This window comes from Lepidothrix coronata, unplaced genomic scaffold (assembly GCF_001604755.1).
Source record: "Lepidothrix coronata isolate B3197 unplaced genomic scaffold, Lepidothrix_coronata-1.0 Scaffold51, whole genome shotgun sequence".
In the NCBI taxonomy this organism is placed as follows: domain Eukaryota; kingdom Metazoa; phylum Chordata; class Aves; order Passeriformes; family Pipridae; genus Lepidothrix; species Lepidothrix coronata.
In genome coordinates, this window is record NW_016690231.1 from 1037730 (window position 1) to 1060141 (window position 22412).

Below are 22412 nucleotides of genomic sequence, written 5' to 3' on the forward strand. Positions count from 1 at the left end.
GTGTGTGGACCCTGAGGAAGGGGTGTCGGTGCAGGGAAGGTGTGTGGACCCTGAGGAAGGGGTGTCGGTGCAGGGAAGGTGTGTGCACCCCGAGGGAGCCGTGCCGGTGCCGGCAGTGCGGCGGGAGGAGGAGCCGGGCCCGCTGTCGGCCCGTCCCCCTGAGGGGCGGGCGCTGCCCCGGCCCGGCCGCGCTCCGGAAGCGGCGCGGGGGACGCGGAGCCGGCGCTGGTGAGTGAGTGAGGGAGTGAGTGAGCGAGGGGCCGGGGGGGCCGAGCTGAGGGACGGGCTCGGGCACAGCCCGGGGTCGCTTCCTCCGCCACGACCGGCCGGGAGCTGACGGGCTCCTGTCTGGGGGGGCTCCGAGTGCCCCTCCCGGCCGCCGCCCCGGCCTCCCCTCCGAGCAGAGCGCTGCTGCTGAGCGCCATTTCCTTCGGATTTTTATCCTAAAAGCCCCCATTTGAAGTGTGGGCTCGCCCCCGTTCCTTTGGCTGTGCTGTGGCAGCGCGTTCCTGCGCGGGTGGCGGCCGGTTGGTACCTGCGTCACGTACGAGAGTAATTGTAATTGTACAAGAGTAATAAAGTAGCTTTTTAATTAATTTTTAATATGCGGTGACACTTTGAGGGCAAGAAATTGTCACGGAAAGACGCTGGAAACTACTGACGTCTTTTTTGGTGGTTCCTCACTGAAGAAAACCTAAGAATTGTGCAAGCTAAAAATACAGTTTTTGCCTAAGGAAAAAGGTCCAGCAGAAGGCTCTGGGTCTGCAGATCCGTGGCAAAGGAGAAGTCTGTACTCTTGAGAAAGTGGGGGAAAGGCTCTTCTACTCCATCCTTGCAAATGCTTCTAAAACATGCTGTGGTGAAAGGTTATATTTACTGGCCTTTGTTTCTCACTGGAGCTGTACAGTGGACTTAATCTAGTAGGAGAGAAATTATGCAGCTGAAAATAAAACGAGCTCATTAAACTTGGGAATGGCATGCACCTTATGTGTTATTTTCTGTTTTTCATAAGCGTTGTACTTTGCATTGTTGTCTCTTGCAGTGAAGACTGGCTCTTCACCTTGGTAGGGTCAGTTACAATCTGTATGCAGAGCAACCTGAAAGGCATTAAATTAGAGATCCATCTATTCCAGCTGGTCTTTAACTATTAGTATTGCTATACAGGAGCATGTGCTACACAAGGGAAGTGCAAAAATAAAACAGTAAAGTGCTTTAAAAATGCAGCCGTGAGACACTTTTCTCTGGAGGAAAAACATAGATTACTTTTTATAACTAATCGATCATCTCTTTGATGGTTTTAAAGTTCCATATTAAAAAAAAATTTCATTCCACTAGTGCAAGAAAGTGCATCCAGTTTTATGGCCCTTTAATGGGCATTCAAGGACTGTAGTGCTCAGCTTCATTTGGACATATTCAAAAGAGACAGTAAAATAGTTTTGGACTCTGCTGACCACGAGTTATTTTTGTGGTACGTAAAACTAGCAGATTCCAGTGATAAATGATTTCTAGCTGTGTTTTAGACTGCACCTAAACAATAGTTTTGGATCAGGTGAGAAGCACTGGAGATCACTGTGGTAACTGACAGATGTTATTTATGATGCTTCATTTGCGAAAACAAAATACATAACAAATGGCTTCATTTTTCAAAGCCTGCTACTGGGAATTCTTAAGGGTAGAATAGTTTTATGCCAAATTGTGAACTGATTGCCTCTAATCAACCAAATGATGGTAGAACCCTATGAAAAGAGCATACACAATCTATCATATTTGGGTCTCTTGGTAGTTCCTCTAAACACTACCTTATGCTGGTGTGTATCCACTCAGGCTTTTAACAGGTCCTTCAAATGAGCCAAACACACTGTACTGTGTAACAGAGCCCAGCAGCACAGAACAAGAACGTTAGTTACTAGAATGCCGTTTCCAAATTAGCGGTGCCATTTGGAGCAGAACGCTTAATTACAGGATGTTTGTGATTCTTGTCAAGCTGGTTTGTGTGTATTAGGCATAAGTTGGACAGCAAACTAGAAACATTACACAAATAGGAGATTGTTGCTGATCGTGTCATCCTTGGTAACTGTTGTCTTATTGACTAGGAATAATCAAAGCAGAATTTATAAAAGCTCATTATCCAGAAGGCAGTAAGTCTTCACTGTCTCCATCTTAGAGTGGAGGGTTTTTTCTCCCTTTCTGCAGATTTTGCCATGTTTCACAGTATGTATATTCTGGCTTGTCTTCAGAAAGAAAACCAGAAGGCAAGTGTTGTGCCACAATTTAGCCTTTTCTGCTTGAACTAAGCCACCTCCTGCATCTCTAAGGATGGTTCTGAAGACACATTTTCTGCTCGACAAGTCAGCTTTTGATCAAGCTTTGGACTTGCTGTAGCATCCAGTTGCAAGTGGAAGGCAGTGCTAGCCTAATCTTTTTCATCTTCTCGCCCCCTCTGTCTGTGGGGACTGAGCTGTGTGGGGAGGAGGCTGCTGAGCACATCTGCTGAGCACATCTGGGGAGGAGGCTGCTGAGCACATCTGCTGTGCTGGGTGGGGAGGAGGCTGCTGAGCACATCTGCTGTGCTGGGTGGGGAGGAGGCTGCTGAGCACATCTGGGGAGGAGGCTACTGAGCACATCTGCTCTGCGATGCCAGCTCTGTGCAATGTACCTCTCCCACCCCATAGTTGCAGCACCCACTTTCATGTGAACATGACCCCAAAAGGATGACACCTGTATAAAGATTTTCTCATTGAATATTTAGGTACTTATGGTGTCTATGACTGCTTCTCTTCAGGGTTTTTTTTCCTCTTAGTGTTTGTTAATTGTCGTGAATTTTAGAATATCCCAGTTTGAGTCTGACTTACAGTGTGCTTCTGTTTAAGAATTATAATGCTAACATCCAGCCCTGGGTATAAAACCTCAACAGGTGTTGCAAGTGCAGTGTCAGCCTTGATCAAAGAAGGTACCAAAATACATTACTTGCCTCCTTTGCCAGTTAAGTGTTGCTGCTATTTTAGGGGGTAGCTCTGTTTTATCTGGCTTAACACTTTTGTCTGAATAAAAAAAAAAAGTTTAGGCTGTTTATGTAGGACCTATAAACACTTATGCTTGTTTCAAGGCCGGCAGGTGGAGCCCAAGATAAGTAATACTGGTTTGATATTTGGAGTTAATAAAACCACAAATGTAACTTAAAGTACTGTAATAACATCAAGCAAGGTTGATGGGGTGACACAAAGATGGTTCTGTCAAAGCAATAGTAGAAAGGTATTGAAGTGTTGAAAATACTTGTCCTTCTAGATAATTGTGCTGAGTGTTACAAACTTACTCTACTGCTGTTTTCTGACTGGCAGTTTTTGTGTAAGTTTTATGTGGCCAGTAATTTTGCACAAACAGCTGGACTGAATTGATTATTTGGAGGGAACTCAGTACATCAGCTAATGGAGCCTGAAACATGTTTATTAAAATAGTGGTCTTATGAGTGATTAATTGCCGATGGTTTTTTATTCAGTAATCCATTTAATTGTCTGGCAGGACACTTAATGGATACCAGAAGCCATATCTCCTTAGTCAGCAAAAGTAGACAGCAACAGTTGTCCATTAAAACTGTATTTTATATCCCTGCTTTCACCAAGTGGCCTTCTTTGCCAGTAAAAGTTTCACGGATTACCCACCATATTGCTGGTGGTGTTCTAAATGGAAACTGCTCAACTGTGGATTTGAGGGGATCTCTTCTGAGCTATGAGTGTTGTTTGGGAAATAGGCTTGGTGACATAGAGCAGCTGGGGTACACGACCCTGAGTTTTGGGAAAAGCTGGCAAGGTGTGGATGTAGAAGGTCCGAGTAGTTCAGTTGTACAAGTCCAGTATGGTTGCAGTCCACTGAGAATTCAGCACTAGGAGTCTGAGAAGAGGGATAACACCCTAAAACTGAGTAGATTTTCTATGTAAAACTGGCTATGGATCTTTCTAAACACTGGGCTAGTAAATCAATTATCCAGAATTCAAGACTGCATCTTTAATTTATGATTAATTTCTAAACCAGTTGTTTAGGGATTGACTTGATAGAGACAAAGAAAGTCAGTACATTGCAATCCTTAAGCTTCAGCATAGAAGCAAGTTTATCCTTTTATAATTTGCAGTGTAATAGATAATCTTAATTTACATTTCAGGCTATTACAGAATGACCTTACATTGAGCCTTTGTGGAAGAACCGAGATTTAAACATCAGTTCTTCAATGTGCATCCTTCTATTCAAGTTTGACCCCCGCCCAGTTTCAAAAAATGCGTACAGGTAAGATTGTTCTAGTTAAAACAGACTTGTTTCCGTGTTTTTACAGCATTTCTTTCTGTATCCAGTACGTGAAGTACAAACTCAAGTCAGAATTATGTGTTCTGTTGTGCCTTTGAGGTGTTTAACTCCCTGACTTTCCCCATTGGAGGATTTACTGTAACCTTTTCAGAACCCTTTGTTTTTAGACTGTCAGAAGACTCGGGCTTTGTAACCACAGACCTTTAGCTGGGGGTCTATTATGTGCTCTATAAGTCCTTTAAATATTGTACTCCAGAGTTTGAAAGCCCTGTGTTCTACTTCAGCATTTGAACTAAGGTGAATCGTGTGTGTTGGGCATTGCAGATGCAGCTGTCCCCTCCTTTCAGTGTGGTAGATAAGCTTAGGGTTTCCAGTTTAAAACCAGTTTTTAAAGGAACTTCTTGGAAGTGTCCTAGCCTTCCCCCACCCTAAAATCTGCTTGCAATTAAAATTGTAGATAAAAAACTAAGTCTTGTGTAGGAAATGTTTGGCCAAAACCTGAAGACTAAACAAGCATCCAGGCTTCTAGGTAAGTTCGTCAGGATGTGTCCATGGCATACAGTGAGTTTCCAAAACATTAAACTTCCTGTGATCATTTTCTCTCTCATTATAGCCCTCAATTGTTAAACTTCATATCCAACAGCAGCATCTTTGAGTACATTGAGTATGCAATAGAAAGACAGCACTTCAGGCCAGTGAGCAGATTGTAAAGTTTTATTGCTTTCTGTATTTCTAAATACTGCATAGGTTCCATTTTATTTTGTGGGGTACAAGTATTGGTATTCATCCAGAGACCATCAGAGTCAGGATGCTCAGGAAATCATCGTGCCTTTCACTGACTTTTCTGCCTTGTTGTATTGAGAAGCAGATGCCATTCCACAGAAAGAAAGGAAATGAGAACCCAAACCTCAGTTGTCCGTGGAGTGCATTCCTTTCTGCATCTGGAATCTGCCTAAAAGGGGGTTTTGTTTATGATGTGACTGGTGCTGAATTAATATATCCATTTATTTGGTCTGACTTTCTTTGTGTTACGAGTTAGTGAAAGACAGATTCAGCAATTTGATGCCTCTTGGGAAAATCCTCTGGATGTCAGCTGTAGTTGCTTGCCAAGTGAACTTTCTGCCACGATCAATATTTAAAAGTAAAACTTACAGTAGTTTGCTTGCTATAAAAAATTGCATCAAGATTGAAATTAATAATTTATGTCAGAAAACAACTTGCTGTCAGTGTCAGAATAGGACAACACTTTTGAGATGTTTGGCCCAAGTTCAGGAGTGTTTAATTGTATTTAACTTTCTCAGTGTTTCTTTGCACTAACACATCTGTGTGCTGCCTTTGCACTAACACATCTGTGTGCTGCCTTTGCACTAACACATCTGTGTGCTGCCTTTGCACTAACACATCTGTGTGCTGCCTTTGCACTAACACATCTGTGTGCCTGCCCTTTGCAGCTGCTCTGGCTGCTCTCTGGGGCCTGTTTGCACTGTAGTTCAGTGCAGTGTAACGAGCCCTTTACTGCAGACCATTATTATTGTCAGAGGGAACACGCTGCCTTTACATCTTCCTGAACTGTGCTGTGTGCATCTTACAAATAAATACATGTTTCAAGCTTCAGAGCTGTAATCACAGAGTCTTTTTTAAGGAGCTGAATTGCATTGTAGGAAATTGCTTTAATGGAATGATTTCTTGTGTTTTCATCTCTCTCAATATTAAAATAAATCTTAATACGTAAATCCTAATACAGTTGAATTATTTCAGCTATAACATGGCTGAATAGGCTTTTTGCAATTTATTAGAAGATGAGGGTCACTTAATATTGTTCCTTTTCAGTATGATTATGTTTCATAAAAGACAAAATAAAGATGGTTTTATTATTATGATCTTGTACACTAGCCTTGTGATAAATTTAGGAGTCTGCATTAAACTTGAAATAGGGAATATTCAATCACACCAGAAAGACTTCACTTATTTTTAGTATTTAGATACTATAAACAAACCGTGGTTTCATGTCAAGAATCATTGAAGGCAAAGTATAATTGGAGCTTCAGGAGATGAGAAATGCACTTCAGCCAAACTGTTTTTTAACAGTGGTGATGTTAATTTAAATAAAAATCTTCAAAAGGAGGCTGCACGATACAAATGGAGCATATTCAAGTAAGATGACAGAAATTTGGAAAACCAGCTGAAAGCCTATAGGTCAAAGACTAGAATCAGCTAGAAGAAGAAAAATTATATAAGTTTGAAAGGAACAATATTATATTTGCGTTGGAAAGAAAAAAAATGTACATACAGTTTGGCTTCCAACAGGTGCTGCTTTGTTGTGCAAAATACGAAGCACCTGCCTTCCAGAAAGGGTGCCATTGAACTTTGAGGGTTGTTTAGTTTCTCTGTAGCTGATTGATTACAGTTCTTTTTCCAGAGTATTTCTAATGTAAGGCTTCCAACTCAAGCTCCTATTTATAGATACCCTGCGTCTGTCTGATGTTGCAATAAGTAATTCAATTTAGTTTCTGATGCTGTCTTCCCTTGCTTTTGAATAACAGAAAGTGTTCACTTTCTCAGTTTCAAAAGATGGATGTGGAGTCAGATTAGCCCAGACTTCTCTTTCTAGTGTTCCACTGCTGCTGAAGTGAGTGTGGCACACATTCAGTGAGGGATCTGTGTGATCTGTGAGGAGGACACCAAAAAAGTTGCTTTGTTTTAATAACTTCTGCTGGATTAAATGGACAGAGAAACAGATTTTTCTTTCAAAGGCCAAGCATGGAGAGTGTTCTAAATTCCTGTGGAGCTGCCTGGCTGTACTGACTCGTTAAAACTTACCTGCTTTACATTCATAGCCTGACTGACTGGAACTGGGGTTAATATTGAATTTGAGTGATCTGCAGTACTGCAAAGACTGGAACTTTTGAGGAAGACCTGTCTTATCTTGCCTGCCTGCTACTTCTTAAATATCATGTTGAACTTGAGTCTTTCAAGTGTGAAAGTGCCATTTATGATAATTATCAAAGTTCAGAGATAATCGTCAAAGTACAAAGTACAGATTTGCTAAAACTATCAAATTTTAGATGGCACGTGAAGAGCTGCAGCATGCTTTTTGTCAGGACAGCACTTGCTCTTGTGGAGTGATGTGTTTATTTCTAAATATAAATAATGGATTTCATCCAGCAACATTTTTCAATTGCATATTATTTTTCGTAGCTTCTTCCTACCTCCTGATGGTGCCACCTCCTCCTGTTCTGGCAGAACCCAAATTATGCAAGCAACTGTGGATGCAAAAAACCCCAACCCACAAAACAACAAAAATCAGGGAAAAAGTGCCCACCAAAGTATCTCTTGATTGTTACAAAACCCCACACCTTTTCCCTTTATTTCTTTGCCTCCCTGACCATACTGTCATTTCATCCAAGAATTTCGGTGGGGCTGGACCTCTGCACTGTCACAAATTTATCTCTGCTCTGAGTACCTACAGACAAAACCATCTGACTCGTGTCTTTGAACCCTATAATTAGAGCTTTAGGTGTCAAAGACAGATTAAGAAATACTGTGACTACATGATCCTAAGCAATGATCTGGTAAAAACATTCTCTCATGCTTCAGGTTTTTTGGTAAGTTACCTATGAATGTGTGGGTTATCTTCACATTTTCTTTAATGAAGCTGTAACTTCATGCTGAGGAATCTTAATGTTGTTTATGTGATCTTAATTCAATCTCTTCCATTGGAAGTATTGTTCTTTGAAAATAACATCTGCCTCATTCACTCAACAAGATGGACTTGCTGTCTCGAGACAGTGAGAGACAAGGCTGCTGTCAGATGTCATTTGGCCTTTCCACTGAGTGATAGAGGTGAGATGGGAGGATAAAGGATGGTTTCATGCTTAAAATGAGCTAATGCTGTGGCAAAAATTGGATTCTGTTCCTGCCTGCACTGTGAAGTTCCAATTTGTAAGTAATAGTGTGTTTTTCCTCCTGTGTTCTCCAGGCTCATTCTAGCAGCTAATAGAGATGAATTTTACCACAGACCATCCAAATCGGCCGAGTTTTGGGACAGTAGCAATGAGATCCTCAGTGGTATGTCTGTCTTGCTGTTTTGACAGGTTTTCATGTAATTTATAAGGGAATTGTGGCCTGGATTTTTTTGTTATTAGGGTAGTGGTGTTGCCTTTCTAATAAGAAATTTGCTTCTTCCTTATACTTCTGAGGAAAATATGTAAGTTTGAAAGATGAGTTGTGCTATTACTATCTTATTTGTGTTTTAATATCTTGTGGGGGTTTTTTACCAGTTTTACATTTTTTTAACTGATTTCAGTCCTAGTGGTGCAGTGGAAATAAGTCAGATTAATTGCTCCCTCACAAATGATTACTTTAGCTTTGTCTGATAAATAGGTGGAATTAGTTTGTCTTAAAATAGGTGGAATTAATTATTCCACAGACCCAAGGTCTGTAATATTGACTAGAAATCATTCAACAAAGCCTCAGAAACATGAAAACTTTCTCATTTTTTATTGGTTAATAATTTATAGGCTACAAAATAATTTTAGTTATTGATCCTTCAGTTTATTAGCTCTTGTGTCTACATCTTGCCAAACTGGTAGTACAGTCCCTCAGCTGTCTGGTTCTCCTTTGTGGGGAATCTGTCTGTAGAAATTTTTAAGTATGATCAATACTTCTGCCTTTTCTGCGAAAAAGAAATGAAGCTCTGGAAGATAAAGCATTGTTTAAATGCGACATTTTGACTTTGCAAATACTCTTTGTTGATGCTGTGTGTGATTGTCACTGGCAAGGAGGTCTGGGAGGAGAAATTACTCCCACTGTACTACCACTCCCTTGCTTCTCAAGTTCTGCCTGGTGTTCCTGTTTTGTGCCAGACATTCTGGGTGCTGCTTCCCCTGCTGTGGAGCAGTTTTAAACAAATAAAAAGCTATCCTGAAAACTGAAGAGCCCTGAATTGTTTTTTATACCCTTGTCAGCTCTGTCCATATTTGGCATAAGAAACTGGTATATTCTCCATCGGGGGAGTGTGTCTGGGGAGATCCCATGAATTTGAGATCCCGTGCTTTTGGAGTTAATAATGTTGTGGACTTCACTTTCCTGGGTCCCCCTCCTCCATTCCTGTTACCAGAGTCCAAGATGTTTATCAGTTACCCAGTTTACTTTAAATGTTTCTGGTTACGTGTTAATTTAAACTTGCATATAACATTAATCTTCTGGGATTGGCTTTTGAGCTAACAGGCATTCTGAGCATTCTTAAAGCTTCATATGTAGTTTAGCATATGGGCAAAGCTTTTAATTATGCCTTTACCTTTAATTTTCTCATTATCTCTCATCTATTATTGCAGTTGCTTGGAAAATACTTGATAGTGCAGGATTAGAGGGGAGATAACTTAAGTGGGCTTATGTCACTCATCCAGAAAGACAGTCTTGCACCTACTGCATTTTATCCAGCCTGATGAAAACTCAGCATTTGCATTAAGAAATTCTGGTCAAAGGTTGAGATTTTTTTAAACAAATGTAATAACCTAACTCTTACTTATTCCATTAGGTCTGGATATGGAGGAAGGAAAAGAAGGTGGGACATGGCTGGGGATCAGTAAGAAAGGCAAGATGGCAGCCCTGACAAACTATATGCAGCCAAAGATTGATAAAAATGCCAAAGGAAGAGGTATGAAAGAGTTGAAATAGAAGAAGAAAAAAAAAGAAAGTGGACCAACGAGCCTTACTGTTCCAGTAAAACAGTGATGATTACAGTATTAATTTTCTTAACACAGCTTTATGGGCAAATAGAATGTTTATGTGCTGTAAACAGAATTTGTGAACTGATAAGTTTGAGTAACTGTGAGAAACTTGACTTGGATAATGATTTTCTGATCAAACAGGCAAAAGTAAAACAAGATGTAGTGCCTAGAGCCTGAAGTTACATTCAGACAAGAAATGCAGCACCAACTGTCTCCTCTTGAAAATAATTCTAATTAACAGGCAGAACAACTAGCCAAGCACTGAGCTAGATTTAGATTACAATAGACTTTTCAAAATGTATATATTCATGTTCAAACACCTGTGTCAGGGAATCAATACAACTTGAGTTATGCTGGAGGTAGCCTAAAAGATTATTATAGTGTCTCCTTCTCCCAGATCAGAGAAGCAGAAATATAGGAAAAAATCTCTTTTGAAGAGGATTCTCAACAGAGCACATCTGTGGGGTTTTTTAGAGTAACAATAGGTCTGTTTGTAACTGTCATAAGCTGCTGCACTGGGAATATATTGGAATGATAAAAGATGTTAGACAAAGAAAACAAATGAACCATGTCATTTGTATTTCATTTTAGGGTCATATATCAGGGAAATGAAGCAAGACAAGAAAGAATTTGTAAGGTGGGAGGAGAGGAAAGGCACATCCAGTTTAGAGTAGTTAGTAATATGAATTCTGTAGAATTTTTGACCAAGAGCTTTTGACTGAGTTCTTTGGAGTAAAAGTCAAGCTCTTAATAGGAACATGGTACAATGATGTAAGACTTTCAAAGGCTGGTTTGTTACTTGGTTTGATTTTGGGGGTTGGGTTTTTTTCCCCACTGTTACAGCCTCTTGGCAACAGGAATCTTTATCTTGCTGTTTGTTTTACCAGGCCTGTCAGAACAGTGAGCTCACCCACATTTGTTCTATGTCCTCCTCTTTCTTAGGTGCTCTTGTAACAAACTTCCTGACTGCAGATCTGGACAGCTACTCTTACTTGAAGAAAGTTTCAGCAGAGGGACATCTTTACAATGGATTTAATTTGTTAGCAGCTGACTTGAAGTAAGTCTATAAAACACCACAGTTCAGGTGTCAAAGGGAGCAGTTTTGCACATGTACATCACAGCCCAGATGTGTGACAATGCCTGTCACAACCTGAAGTCAGAGCTCATGGTTTTTGCTGATTGGCATGTAAGGTCCTAACGTTACTGCAGTCATCATTTCCTGGGGTACTTTCTGGTCTGTCCAACCCTGGAGCACTCTCTTGTGTTCTAATCATTGCTTCCCACAGAACTCTTTGGGACTCCCTGACAGGCCATGGCCAGTCTTTACCCTGAGGGCTCTGTGCCTTGTGTTTTGAGAAAACAAAACCTTGGCTCCGTAATTTCGCAGATACCTTTTTTCTCTGAGAGGTGACATGTTGTGGTGGGATTAAAGCACCTGAGAGCTTTCAAGATACCTTCCCTGTCAGAGTAGCTGTGTCATTAATCTTTCCTGAAACATTAAAAATCAGCACAAGACAGTGCTGGTTTACGTTAACTCAGAGTTTCCGTAGCTGAAGGAAGGATCTTGGATACTTGACTATAATCAGTGTGGTTGGGCCAATCCTTTGCACTGCACATGCCTGTGTCAGTTCAGCAGTCCATGTGCTGGGTGTTTTCTGCACATTATGCCTGGGGGAGAAGAAGGGAAATCCAGTGCTGGGCCGTGTCCAGGCCATGTGTCAGCTCCCAGGTGGATCCTTTCTGCATGACCACAGGCACATACAAACTGCCCAGAGCACACCCCTGCTTTGGCACCCTTTCTGCAGCACCATTAATCTTATTAGACAACCTCATGGTGCAGCTTTTCTGCCTGCTTCTGGGAAGCCACACACACTTAAGGCAGCAGGTCCCAGTGTTTGCTGTTCTGAGTGGACATGATTTCCAGCACCCTCTCACTAACCAGCCTTGTGTTTGCATTTTTCACTTCCCTACTCTCCCACTTTCCTGCAAGTAGATATTACAGTAGATCTGATTGATGTTATTTAAGGCAGTCATTCCTGTGTTGGTTTTGTTTGGTTATTCCTCCATGCTGGGCTGATAGGGAATTGTGTGTTCAATTGAATAGTCTTTCCATGGTGATACAGCTCGTAATTCCTCCCTGAGTATCACTCTGAAAGCTGTGTGTGTTGATTAATTTCTCAGTTTTGACGTGTCCTTAGCCTTGGATACTCTGATGAAATGAAATTCTTGCCAAGCTAATGATGCAGAGCAATTTTGATAAGATTTGTAAACTTGTCATTTTAGGAAATGAGAATTACTCCTGAGAGAAATATAGTATATGAATGGAAGCTACTTCTCTATGTAAATAGAAAATGTTATTGTAGTTGATGCTATTTTGTTGGGTCATGCTGCTGTTTCAAAATAAGGACTGAAGACTATTCTTAAGATGTTCTTCCATTGTGTAACAAATAGTGACTGGCTCTGTTAAAGTGTGTGAAATGGAGAGGAAACTCAAATGGGAAATTTAAATGAAGCACTAGTGGGGAGGGGTGTGTCTGAGCTCACAATATTGCTGACTGTGAGCAGCATATTTAGAGAGACTTACAATGTTTGAGTTTTCAGGATCACATTTCAGAAAAAGAAATTTTAATCTTCTGTCTGTATTCTTATGCTGATAGTTGGTTAGACAGCTGTGCAGTGATGTGAGAAGGAGGGCTGGAAACAAGTATACAAGTTGTAAAATCTAGTTTATTTCCACAGCTTGGTGTGACTCTTATTTTCAACGTGCATGGGTTCTGACACTTAGTGTAATAATCTGTTTGCTCTGTGACATCTCTTGATGTCAATTTAAAGACAATTGATTTCTTTTTTTTAAAGAAGACTACTTAGTATTTTTATTTTTCTAATTTTTTCAGTTTAACATCTTGGTTGTGAATATTTATCCAATTATGCTTAACATACTTTTATGTTCAATATATAGCATATGACAAACAGTGTCTATTTGGAATCTTGTGCAGCTGCAAAATTAGCATCCTGGAAGGCAGTGCTGCCATCCTCCAATTCTGAGTATCAGTGGGTCTGATTGGAGAGGAAGGAGGTTTCAGAGACTGGACTGGTCTCTAAGTAAATGTCTGCTTAAGATTCAGAGCAGTTTCCCTCCTTTCTCCATCTGTGACAGTATCTGAAGTCAGTGAGCTGCTCTTGGTGATGCTCGGGGCATCATTGCTGTCCTCAGGAAACCTGTGTTTATGTCCAACAAATCCAGTTGCTACAGGTACTTAGACTTTCATGGGTATCTCAAACTTCTGTCAGGGCCGTTGTGGCAGCATCTCCCTTGTGTTCTTACTGCCAAGTGTGTAATACAGGCAGCCCTGAAGGACAAATGGAATTGGCAGCTTCTTGTCGCTCTTCTAGCAAGTTTGAGTCTCTGACAGGTTGTCACTCAGAGCCCATACAGTTCATGTGCAGTCAGATCCCTGTGAACAGGACTGAATCACTTCCTCCAGGAGGAGCAGACAAAGTGTCCCTTCCAAAACAAGTCAGCTGGAGGGGACTGCAGAGAGATGCCTTCGGGGTGAGCTCTTCTGCTCTCCCTGTCACAGCCAGTTTCCAGTCCCTCCAGGGGAAATGTAGTGAACTGCCCCATCACCCGTGGGCTGTGCACTCAGTGTGGGGATCAGGGCTTGGCTGTGTGGGAGGGATTTGATTGCTCTCCAGGGGTTAGATTTGGGAGCCTTTCCAGTGAAAAGTGAGACAGGGTCAGAGTGCTGCTGTGGAAGGAACGGGGATGGTCAAGTTGTCATGACTGCTCTGTGAGCTCACTGACATTTCTTCTCTTGCATTGTCAGTCCTAATACAATATCACCTTTTGCAGAGTACATCTGTCTTGCTTCTTGTGGCTCCCTCATGAAAATGAGGTGTCCAGGTACTTCTCTGTGTTCTGAAATATTTCTGCATAGATCTTCAGTCATTTGCAGTGGATGGATGGACAGGCCAATGTCAAAAGAAGGAAAAAAGCTTCTGAAAAACTTTTTTATCTCTTTCCTCTGGTGTCAGCTTCTGCCTTGCCCAAAATATAAGGACAACACCAAAGAAATGTTTAGACACTGGCAACAAAATCAGAGTAGTGCTTTAAAGCAGACTTTGTATGCTGTGAATATCTGGCAGAATTCTTTTCACCAATTATTGGATGGTAGGTGCTATATGTTTGGGCTTTATAGTTGGTGGTTTGGTGCTTGCTTGTGTGTTTTTAGTTTCAGAACAGAAAAGGTTTTCTGATTAGCCCATGAACATTGAAGAAAAGAAAATTAATCTGTGGACTGTATTACTTAGTTGAAGCTCCTGTTCAGCATTTCAAGCTGCCAACTTCATCTTTTGTCCTTGCACAAAAAACACACGCACACATTATTCATCAAACAATCCAATGTCCTTGTGTAAGATATTCCCCCTGTGAGCAGAGTGGAGCTCAGTGCCCAGGGGAGTGATCACTTGGTGATAACCACACGCTGTGCAGCTTTACTGCCTCACTTCTTCCTTTTCCTCTCGGTCTGTTTTTGGCCAACACGACCTGAAGCCACCTTGAAGTTGAAGCAGGGCAGGGGGAGCAGAAGGACATTGCTTTTGTTTCATCAGCATGAAGGAGTGATTGTGGCAAACTCTGCATGGCTTTCATGTTGCTGGGGAGCTTCTATTTCTACTGAGATTTATGCTGCCTAGAATATTTCCCGGAACATTTATTATTGCTTACATTTTTTGACAGAATGATGTATCTAAGAGCATAATTTTTATGCAGTTTTAGTTTCTTTCTGCTGTCAGCTATGGCTGGGATTTAAAAATAAGCCTACTGGGCCCTATTGTCATCACTTTAATTATGCCTTTATTACTTCTCCAGTGAAATTGGTATCTATACTTGTAAAGCTGGAAGGGAAGAGAATCTGAGTACGGGCCAGGGGTTTGAGGCTATTGCTGTGATCAAGTTTATAGTGATTTTTTTCATCTTGGCTTCTGCCTTTCCCTTCAGTACTGAGTATCTGTAAACAGTAGGAAGGGAATAGGCAGAGCCAAATGACAAAAAGAAGAGTAGCTGACTGGCACAGAGAACTGCATTTTGAAAGTGAGCCCATTTCAGAAGCCTCTTGGGAGGCTTCAGTCTTCCTTTGACAGAAGGCAGCAGCAGTGTTGCAGTGGAGGTAAGTGGAAACACGTCTGGGGGAATGTGGAATGTGGAAACAATAAGATACAGATGTCCCGAGTCAGTGACCCTGCAGTTTGTGTGTATTCCCCATCTTTTTGTTAAACTCCAGGGGATCCTGTTACTGAACTTGTCAGTCACGAAAAGCTCGGCACAGATGCTGGAGGATAATATTCTTTCCCATAAAAAGCCATTGCTAAGGGAAGGCAGCAGTGCCTGTTTACACAGCATGCAGCCCCATCTGTGGCAGGACACGGACAGCTGTGGTCAAGGCCTGTGTGGAAAGGCCATTTGTCTGCCTTTCCATCTAACACTGGGTTTTGAGACCTCAGGTGATAACAATTGCTCTGAACTTTTCTCTTCATAGACCTTTTACACCAGATACAGGTTCAAGAATTTGAAAAGAGAGTAGTTATTACACCAATAAAATAGTTTCAGGTTGCTGCTAATAGAATTGTTTTTTCTTCCACCTGTACTTTTCAGCAGCACTTTCTCATATTCATTGAAAGGCTCTATTTCGCTGCTTTACTGTGTTCTAGAATAATAGCTTTAAAACCCCTTTTGTCTCTGATGAAGAAAATACAACTCTTTCAATAGATTTTTTAAGTGGGTCACATACACAAGTTAATCTGCAGTAGTGGGACAGGAATTTGTATCTCAGGAAACCGAGGAAAGAAAATTCTGGTCGTATGTTGTGTTTTCCTTCTGTTTCAGCTGCTTTTGTTATGGACTGTCTAGTTACACCCAATGCAAATACTCCAGCTGGGGTACAGAAACAATTTCACAACATACTTTCTTGCTGTGGTTGATGCATAAGAATATGATGGTAATACATTCACGTGAAAACTCTAGCAGAGACTGGTCAAAACCTTCAGTGCTTTAGAATTAGAGGCAGAACAGGAGAGGAGGATCCATATCCATCCCTGCTGTAAAGGGGTCACAGTTCTGATGTGGGCACTTCTCTGTGGAGAGTTCAGGTGCTCAGTAAGTCTTGAGATCAACATTAAAGTTGAGCAGAAGAACAAAGATAAGGAAAATAAATGCCTTTTAAGCCACTAGAGGGGAGTTCAGAAAGTGACACATTTCTTTTAACAGTAGATAAATTTTAAATTGAATAACTGAGGGCTTCGTATATGATATTTAACAATAAAAGCAACAATACACAAATACCACCTATAATTGCTGTCTTTACCTATGCTGAAAAACTTGGGCATCTTTCTGTAAGGCATCAGAAAAGTCTCATGGGTTTGGGAGGAGGAAGAGCAGTGCACAAAGAAAGGCAGTTCTATTTTTGCTTTATTTTTTTTTGTATTCTTGACTCTTCTGAGTTGTATAATTAATAAGTTAATACTTCCTTCTTCATTTGGCTGTCTTGCAAAGGATGCTGTAGAATGTCTTTCAGAATGGCTTTTCAAGAAGAATATAAACAGCTAAATCAGGACTGTTTTGCTTGTTATTAAGGTTTGAGTAGCGGATGTTAAGTTATGCAGAGCAATTTAAGTTCCAGAACATCATTAATGAGATTGCCCTGATGCAGATCAGAGTATACAGAATGCAGAGATACTTCTTTTTATCTTAGGAAAAAATGAGGAGCTGGTAATGGTTTCTCTACTGTATTATGTTTTATGCTGCTTAATCCAAATTCAGTTCTAACTGCAAGTTTTGCTTGTTTGGGGTTTTTTCCAATTCAAAAAGCCTATCTGCTGTCTGAGTAGCTGGAGCTTGGGAGACAAATTAAAAGCTGAACAATGGTCAGAATGTGTTTGTTGGTAACTGAAATAATACTCTCTTCCATTGTGACCAAGTAAATCACAAGGGAGGAATAGAGAATTAAAGGATCTCATTGCTGTATTCTGACAAATTAAAAAAAAAAGCCCAAACCCACCAACTGGTAGCAATCTGAGGAATCACTGAGGAATTCCATGTCAGCTGATGGGACTGAGGGATGCTGGCAGTGAGCCATCTGATGGCAGTCCATTTCCAGAGGACACACAAGGCTTATTGATGACTTCATTTTTTTGTCTTTATCAGTTGGTTTGCTGTTTGTGTTGTCAATATAAATATGACTACTCAAGTCCCTGCTGTTTGGACATGCTGATCCCATCTCTGTCAAATGAGAGTTCTCTGCAGTGTTGGAGCCTGCCTTTGAACACTGTGCACAAGAGAGAGCAGCAGCCAGTGCCTCCAGTTAAGGGGAGAAAGCTCATAAACAGTAACTGCAGTAGCTGAACACAGCCTGGACATGCCCATGTGTCCCTTGAAGGACCCAGCTGTCCCTCAGCATTGCTCTCAGTGGGCCACAATGTACTCCTGCCAGCTGCAATGGCCTGCAGGAGCCAGGGCCTCAGGATGCAGGAGGGCTTCAAAAGAGGGCATGAGGGAAAGGTGACTTGCTGTGATGGACAGTTCTGTTGTTTTAATGTGCCCCCTTCTCCCAAGTAACTAAATCTCCAGTTATCCAAAACCCCACAGATTTTTGTCATTAAGCCTGGTTACTTTCCATGCAGTGGTTCTGGGGTTTTACTGAATTCCACTGCAGTTATGTTTAAAAATTATAATGGTACTTTGTGATAGTGTTTTGAGAGGAGGAGAGTACTGAAACTCCTCAGTTAATGCCTGGAACCATAGGAGTAACAGTGGGAGAAACATCTTACTGTGTTCAAAGATTGCACGAAATTGGAGCATAATCAAACACAGAAGCTGATGGCTTTTCAAGGAGAAATTCTTATTTATATTTTTCAGTACCACCAAAGGAGATGTAATTTGCTACTATGGAAACAAAGGAGAACCAGAACCTGTTTTCCTAAATGCTGGTAGGTTTTCTTCAGAAAGGTCTGAATATTACCTTTTCTTATGTAGCTCTGTGTTGTTGTAGTTTAGCTATTTAAGCATTGTCCTCACTGACTTTTCCTTCACATTCTTTAAAAAAAATATTATTAAATGTCTTTGAATTCATTTAAGCATTTACTAATAAATTACTGTATAGAATCAACAGTTCAGTAAAAGTTCTGTCCATGTCAGTGTACCCACCTGTACTGCAATTAGTGGGATGCTCCTTTGGTGACTGTGCCTGAAGGACAGAAGCCTGTTTTGAGGAATGGAATTTTCAAAGGATTTGACCCTAAATCCCTTACCCAGAGTGTGTGTTTATGGCACACCTGCATGTAAAGGTTAGGGGGAGCACTTATATTTTATTAAAGTTTTTGAAATCTGTAATGACAACTGAAATCACCAGAATACACTTTCCATTAAATTGTTTTTTTTGTGTGTGTAGGAATATATGGATTGAGTAATTCCTTGTTGGATACACCATGGAAGAAGCTTCAGTATGGGAAGCAGCTTTTCACAGAAGTGGTGAAGAGAAGTCAAGACCTTACCAAAGAAGACCTGGTGAAGGAGCTTCTTACAGTGATGAATAATCAAGAGCCGTAAGAACACGATGGCTGGAGTTCACTGAAAATACAACATGACCCCTTTAAAAATTGCATATAGAAACTGTTTTGGCAGAGAAAAAGCTTTAGCCATATATTAATTGACTAAAGCTGGGTAATGAAGGGCAAAAGTAGTGTTCTTTCTCTCCACAGAGACTGACTTTCAACAGTATTGATTTTTAAGCAGGAGACACAGTAAATGTTACTACTGCAGCCTTAGTACTCCTCAACTGTACACTGGTTTTTCTGTGCCCTTCTCTTTTAAAGATTGCATTTCCCTTAGTAAGGGCAGTGAGTGCAGGACTGTAAGTTGCTTGCTGTAAGCTTTTTGGAGGCTCGGGTAAGGTTCAGTTTGTTCCTGCACACAGAGAAAGCCCTTATTTACATAGAATCATACAACAGGTTGGTTGGAAGGGACCTTCAAGATCATCTCATTCCAACCCCCTGCCATGGGCAGGGACACCTTCCACTAGCCCAGGTTGCTCCAAGCCCTGTCCAGCCTGGCCTTGGACACTTCCAGGGATGGGGCAGCCACAGCTGGTTTTGTCCTTTACCCCCTCTCTTCTGCTTCAGCCCTGCCTTTGACTGTGATATCAGGGATGTCCTGCAACTCCTTCCAGTTTGAGAGGGATGCGTGTGTTAATACGGGAGAATTTTTAAATCTCTTTAACTCCTTTACTCCTTTTTTCAGTCAGTTGCCAGACCCTGCAATTGAGGACCAGGGGAAGGAATATATCCGTCCTGTCCTCGACAAGTATGCAGCTGTGTGTGTTCGCTGCCCAGGCTATGGAACAAGGTAAAACAATTCCCAGTGCAGCAGCAGATCTGAGCACTTTGATCTTATCAAAGATACTGCAGAACGTTTCTGCTCCACGAGCAGGAATCGTGTCATCTGCAGAGCTAAATCAGAGTTCTTCAGGCATGGCATTGTCAAATGGATCTGCCACGTTCGTGCATTAAAAACCTTTGCTCTTGTTCAAAAGAACGTGTATTTCTACTTCTCCCCTAACTAATGCTGCTGCTTTTACTGAGATATTCTCCCTTTCTGCTCAGACTGTTCTACCAAGAACAACAGAGTAATGCAGTGCACCTTGCATTTAATCTGTGTGAGACAAAATTCCAGGTGAACCCTGTTGCTGGGAATTCCTACTCTAAAAGTGTGCCAATGATTTTGCCAGATTGATCTCTGGCATAGTCAGGCATAGTATTTCCACTGCAGAGGTGTGAGTTGATAAGCTGACAGTGCTCACTGCTGGAAGCATTTTAAGTTGGGATTCTGAGAAAGAGATACTCAGGTTTTGCAGTGGTTTCTATAAAATGTATTAAAAGAACATTTTAAATATAGGATAATGAAGACTTAACCTGATAAAGAAGCATCTTCCTCCTCTTGCTTCACAGATTGGAGCCCAGCTATTTCCAAAGAAACAGGGATAACTTGGCAGAAGTACTGACCTTTCACTGGTGAATTAGCACTATATGTCAAGTCTTCTCTACTGCTATAATTGTGTGCTCACACTTATCTTTCCCTTAGCAACGGGGTTTAGTGGATACAGATTGTTAACTGGGCCTCACGAGATTCTTCTGAGGAAATTAAGCACTTTTTATGTGAGTGAACAACTGTGAAGTGACTTGGGGAAGGCCACCACATCAGGATGGTGGAAAATTCCTGCTGTCAGTGATCCCTCTGTGGCACAGTGTCCATGGAGCAATGACAGCTTCCACAAGGCAGAGTGGCACCGATGCATGACCCAAATCTGCTTCTCATGAAAACAGATTTCCCCTTTGGAAGGTTCCTAGAGAGAGAGAACTTTTTCTGTGTTCATATATCAGTGTCCTGTGATAATAATTAACTGTGTCTAAATCTCAGTGGACAATTGCTTTGAAAGAGAGGAATGAAGAGAGTACTGTTGATAGGATAAATAACCCTTCAGGGTACATGTAGGCTGTGAAGAACAACTTAGTTTTATGCTACTTCTTTCTGAGTGGAGCACTTTGCACGAAGTGTGACCTTTCATCACACTCTGCAACGAGCAGCTCTGTGTGTGAGCTGCTGCCAGAGCAGCAGGGACTCAGAGCAGTGCAGTGACAGACGAACGGGCTGAAAACGCCCATTTGAACTCGCCAGGGCCATTCCTGCCCTGCTAACGTGGTGATGATGTGGGCAGGGGAGAAATAAAAAAAAAGGAATTAAAACACTGGGGAGTGAGGGCTGGCACCCTGGCAGTGGGTGTAGTGGGCACCAGGCTGACCTGTCCCTGTGCTGCAGGACGAACACCGTGGTGCTCATCGACGCCCAGGGCCGGGTGACGTTCACCGAGCGCAACATGATCGACGCCGACACCGACCAGTGGCAAACGAGCACCTACGAATTCCAGCTGCACTGCTGACAACCACCCACCTGAATGGTTTGTAAGAACAGCAGGGAGAGAACAAGCCATTAAGCTCTAGGAAATGTTTTGTGCCAGCCTCCACGAGCTAAAAATAGCAAGGCCAGCAAAAGTTTAAATAAACTGGTAGCACACCCGGATCAGGCTCACAAAGTCTTTGGATAAAACCAGATGAAAAAACTGGGTTTATGTTAAGTAGCAAGCTACAATCAGAAATATTTTTTTTTAACATCACCCTGCCTTCAGGACAAGGCCATCTTTGTCCAGGACAAAGTCATTGCTTTTTGTGAGGGTGTGGGGTATTTTAAGGATGCTTTAAATAGACTTAAACTTGTTTTTTCAGTTCTGATGGGGGGAAACATTTGCTGCTTTTATTGTTAATATATGAAGGTTTTATCAAACTTTGCTTTTCCTTCAACATATGCTGTTAAGATTGTCCAGCTGATGCCAGTGTGCATTAAATGAATGTATGTTCTCCTGCATTAAGTGCATTTAGTGCTTTAGTCCCGTGTCAACCTTTCAGCAGTGCCATGGTGCACTGTTCTGCCTGGGGAGGGCAGAGCAGGGGGATTCTTTACATTTGTTTTCCTCTAGATAGTACAGCAATATATCTTATTTCTAAAACTTGGTCTAAGGGTAGGTAGGAGATTTTGCTCAGTCCCTGTTCACTTTTACTGAAAGAATCATGGGAGCAGACTTGCCTACCTTTGACAGGAATAAAATTATTGGTGTTGTGACATCTTGTTTCCTGATAGTCTAAATAGCAATATTGATTTTGATATTTTCTTCCTCAGCAGGCAGGTAAGGAATAGGTACCTGTTTGCAAACAGAAGCTGAATATGAGGTTTACATATATCAGCTGTTTTGTACATATGCAATTTTGGCTTCAATATTGGTATAATATGTTAAAGCCTGGAGTGACTGATCATAGATTTTTAGTAAAAATAGCTGTTTGTTGTAAGGTGACATTATTGCACTCTTATATTGCTGAAAAAGTTGGGTATTAAGATGTACTTCCTATGTTCTAACACCTGTGAATTAAAAAGCTATTTAAATGCATGCTTTTTTCAATTATTCAGTGCCAGGGTAGGTAATGGAAGATTCTAACTAATATCAGGATATTTGAAAACCCTAAGTTATTTTGCTGCTACTGGTGTTCTGACTTACTTTGAATACTGAGTATTCAAAGCTAGTGGTGGGTCACTGCTATTTTTTTCCCCTCTAGATATGCTGACTGTATGCTTTCCACAAGCTTCTGATTTTAAGTAATTATTTCAAAGTAGCAAGATTTCTGATCCTCTCTCCAAGGTGTGCAGTTGTGCTGCTGTGTGTTCCATCCTCCCTGAGTGTGTGGAGCCAGCAGCAAGTGAGACTTGCCATTGAGGTGAAGTACTGT

General features: G+C 41.3%; 1 protein-coding gene across 2 annotated transcripts; it reads left to right on the forward strand.

Moving 5' to 3' along the window:
• The first annotated feature begins 168 nt into the window (after nt 1-168).
• TANGO2 (transport and golgi organization 2 homolog) lies at nt 169-22075 on the forward strand. Of its 2 annotated transcripts, none has more exons than XM_017815448.1 (9): nt 169-228; nt 4157-4278; nt 8276-8364; nt 9836-9955; nt 10971-11085; nt 17941-18011; nt 18473-18626; nt 19321-19425; nt 20896-22075. In XM_017815448.1, the coding sequence occupies exons 2-9, from the start codon at nt 4223-4225 to the stop codon at nt 21014-21016; spliced, it is 831 nt and encodes a 276-aa protein (XP_017670937.1). In that variant the 5' UTR covers nt 169-228; nt 4157-4222; the 3' UTR covers nt 21017-22075. The 2 variants fall into 2 exon arrangements, with proteins under 2 accessions (XP_017670937.1, XP_017670938.1); XM_017815449.1 differs by having other exon boundaries at nt 179-232.
• The last annotated feature ends 337 nt before the right edge of the window (nt 22076-22412 follow it).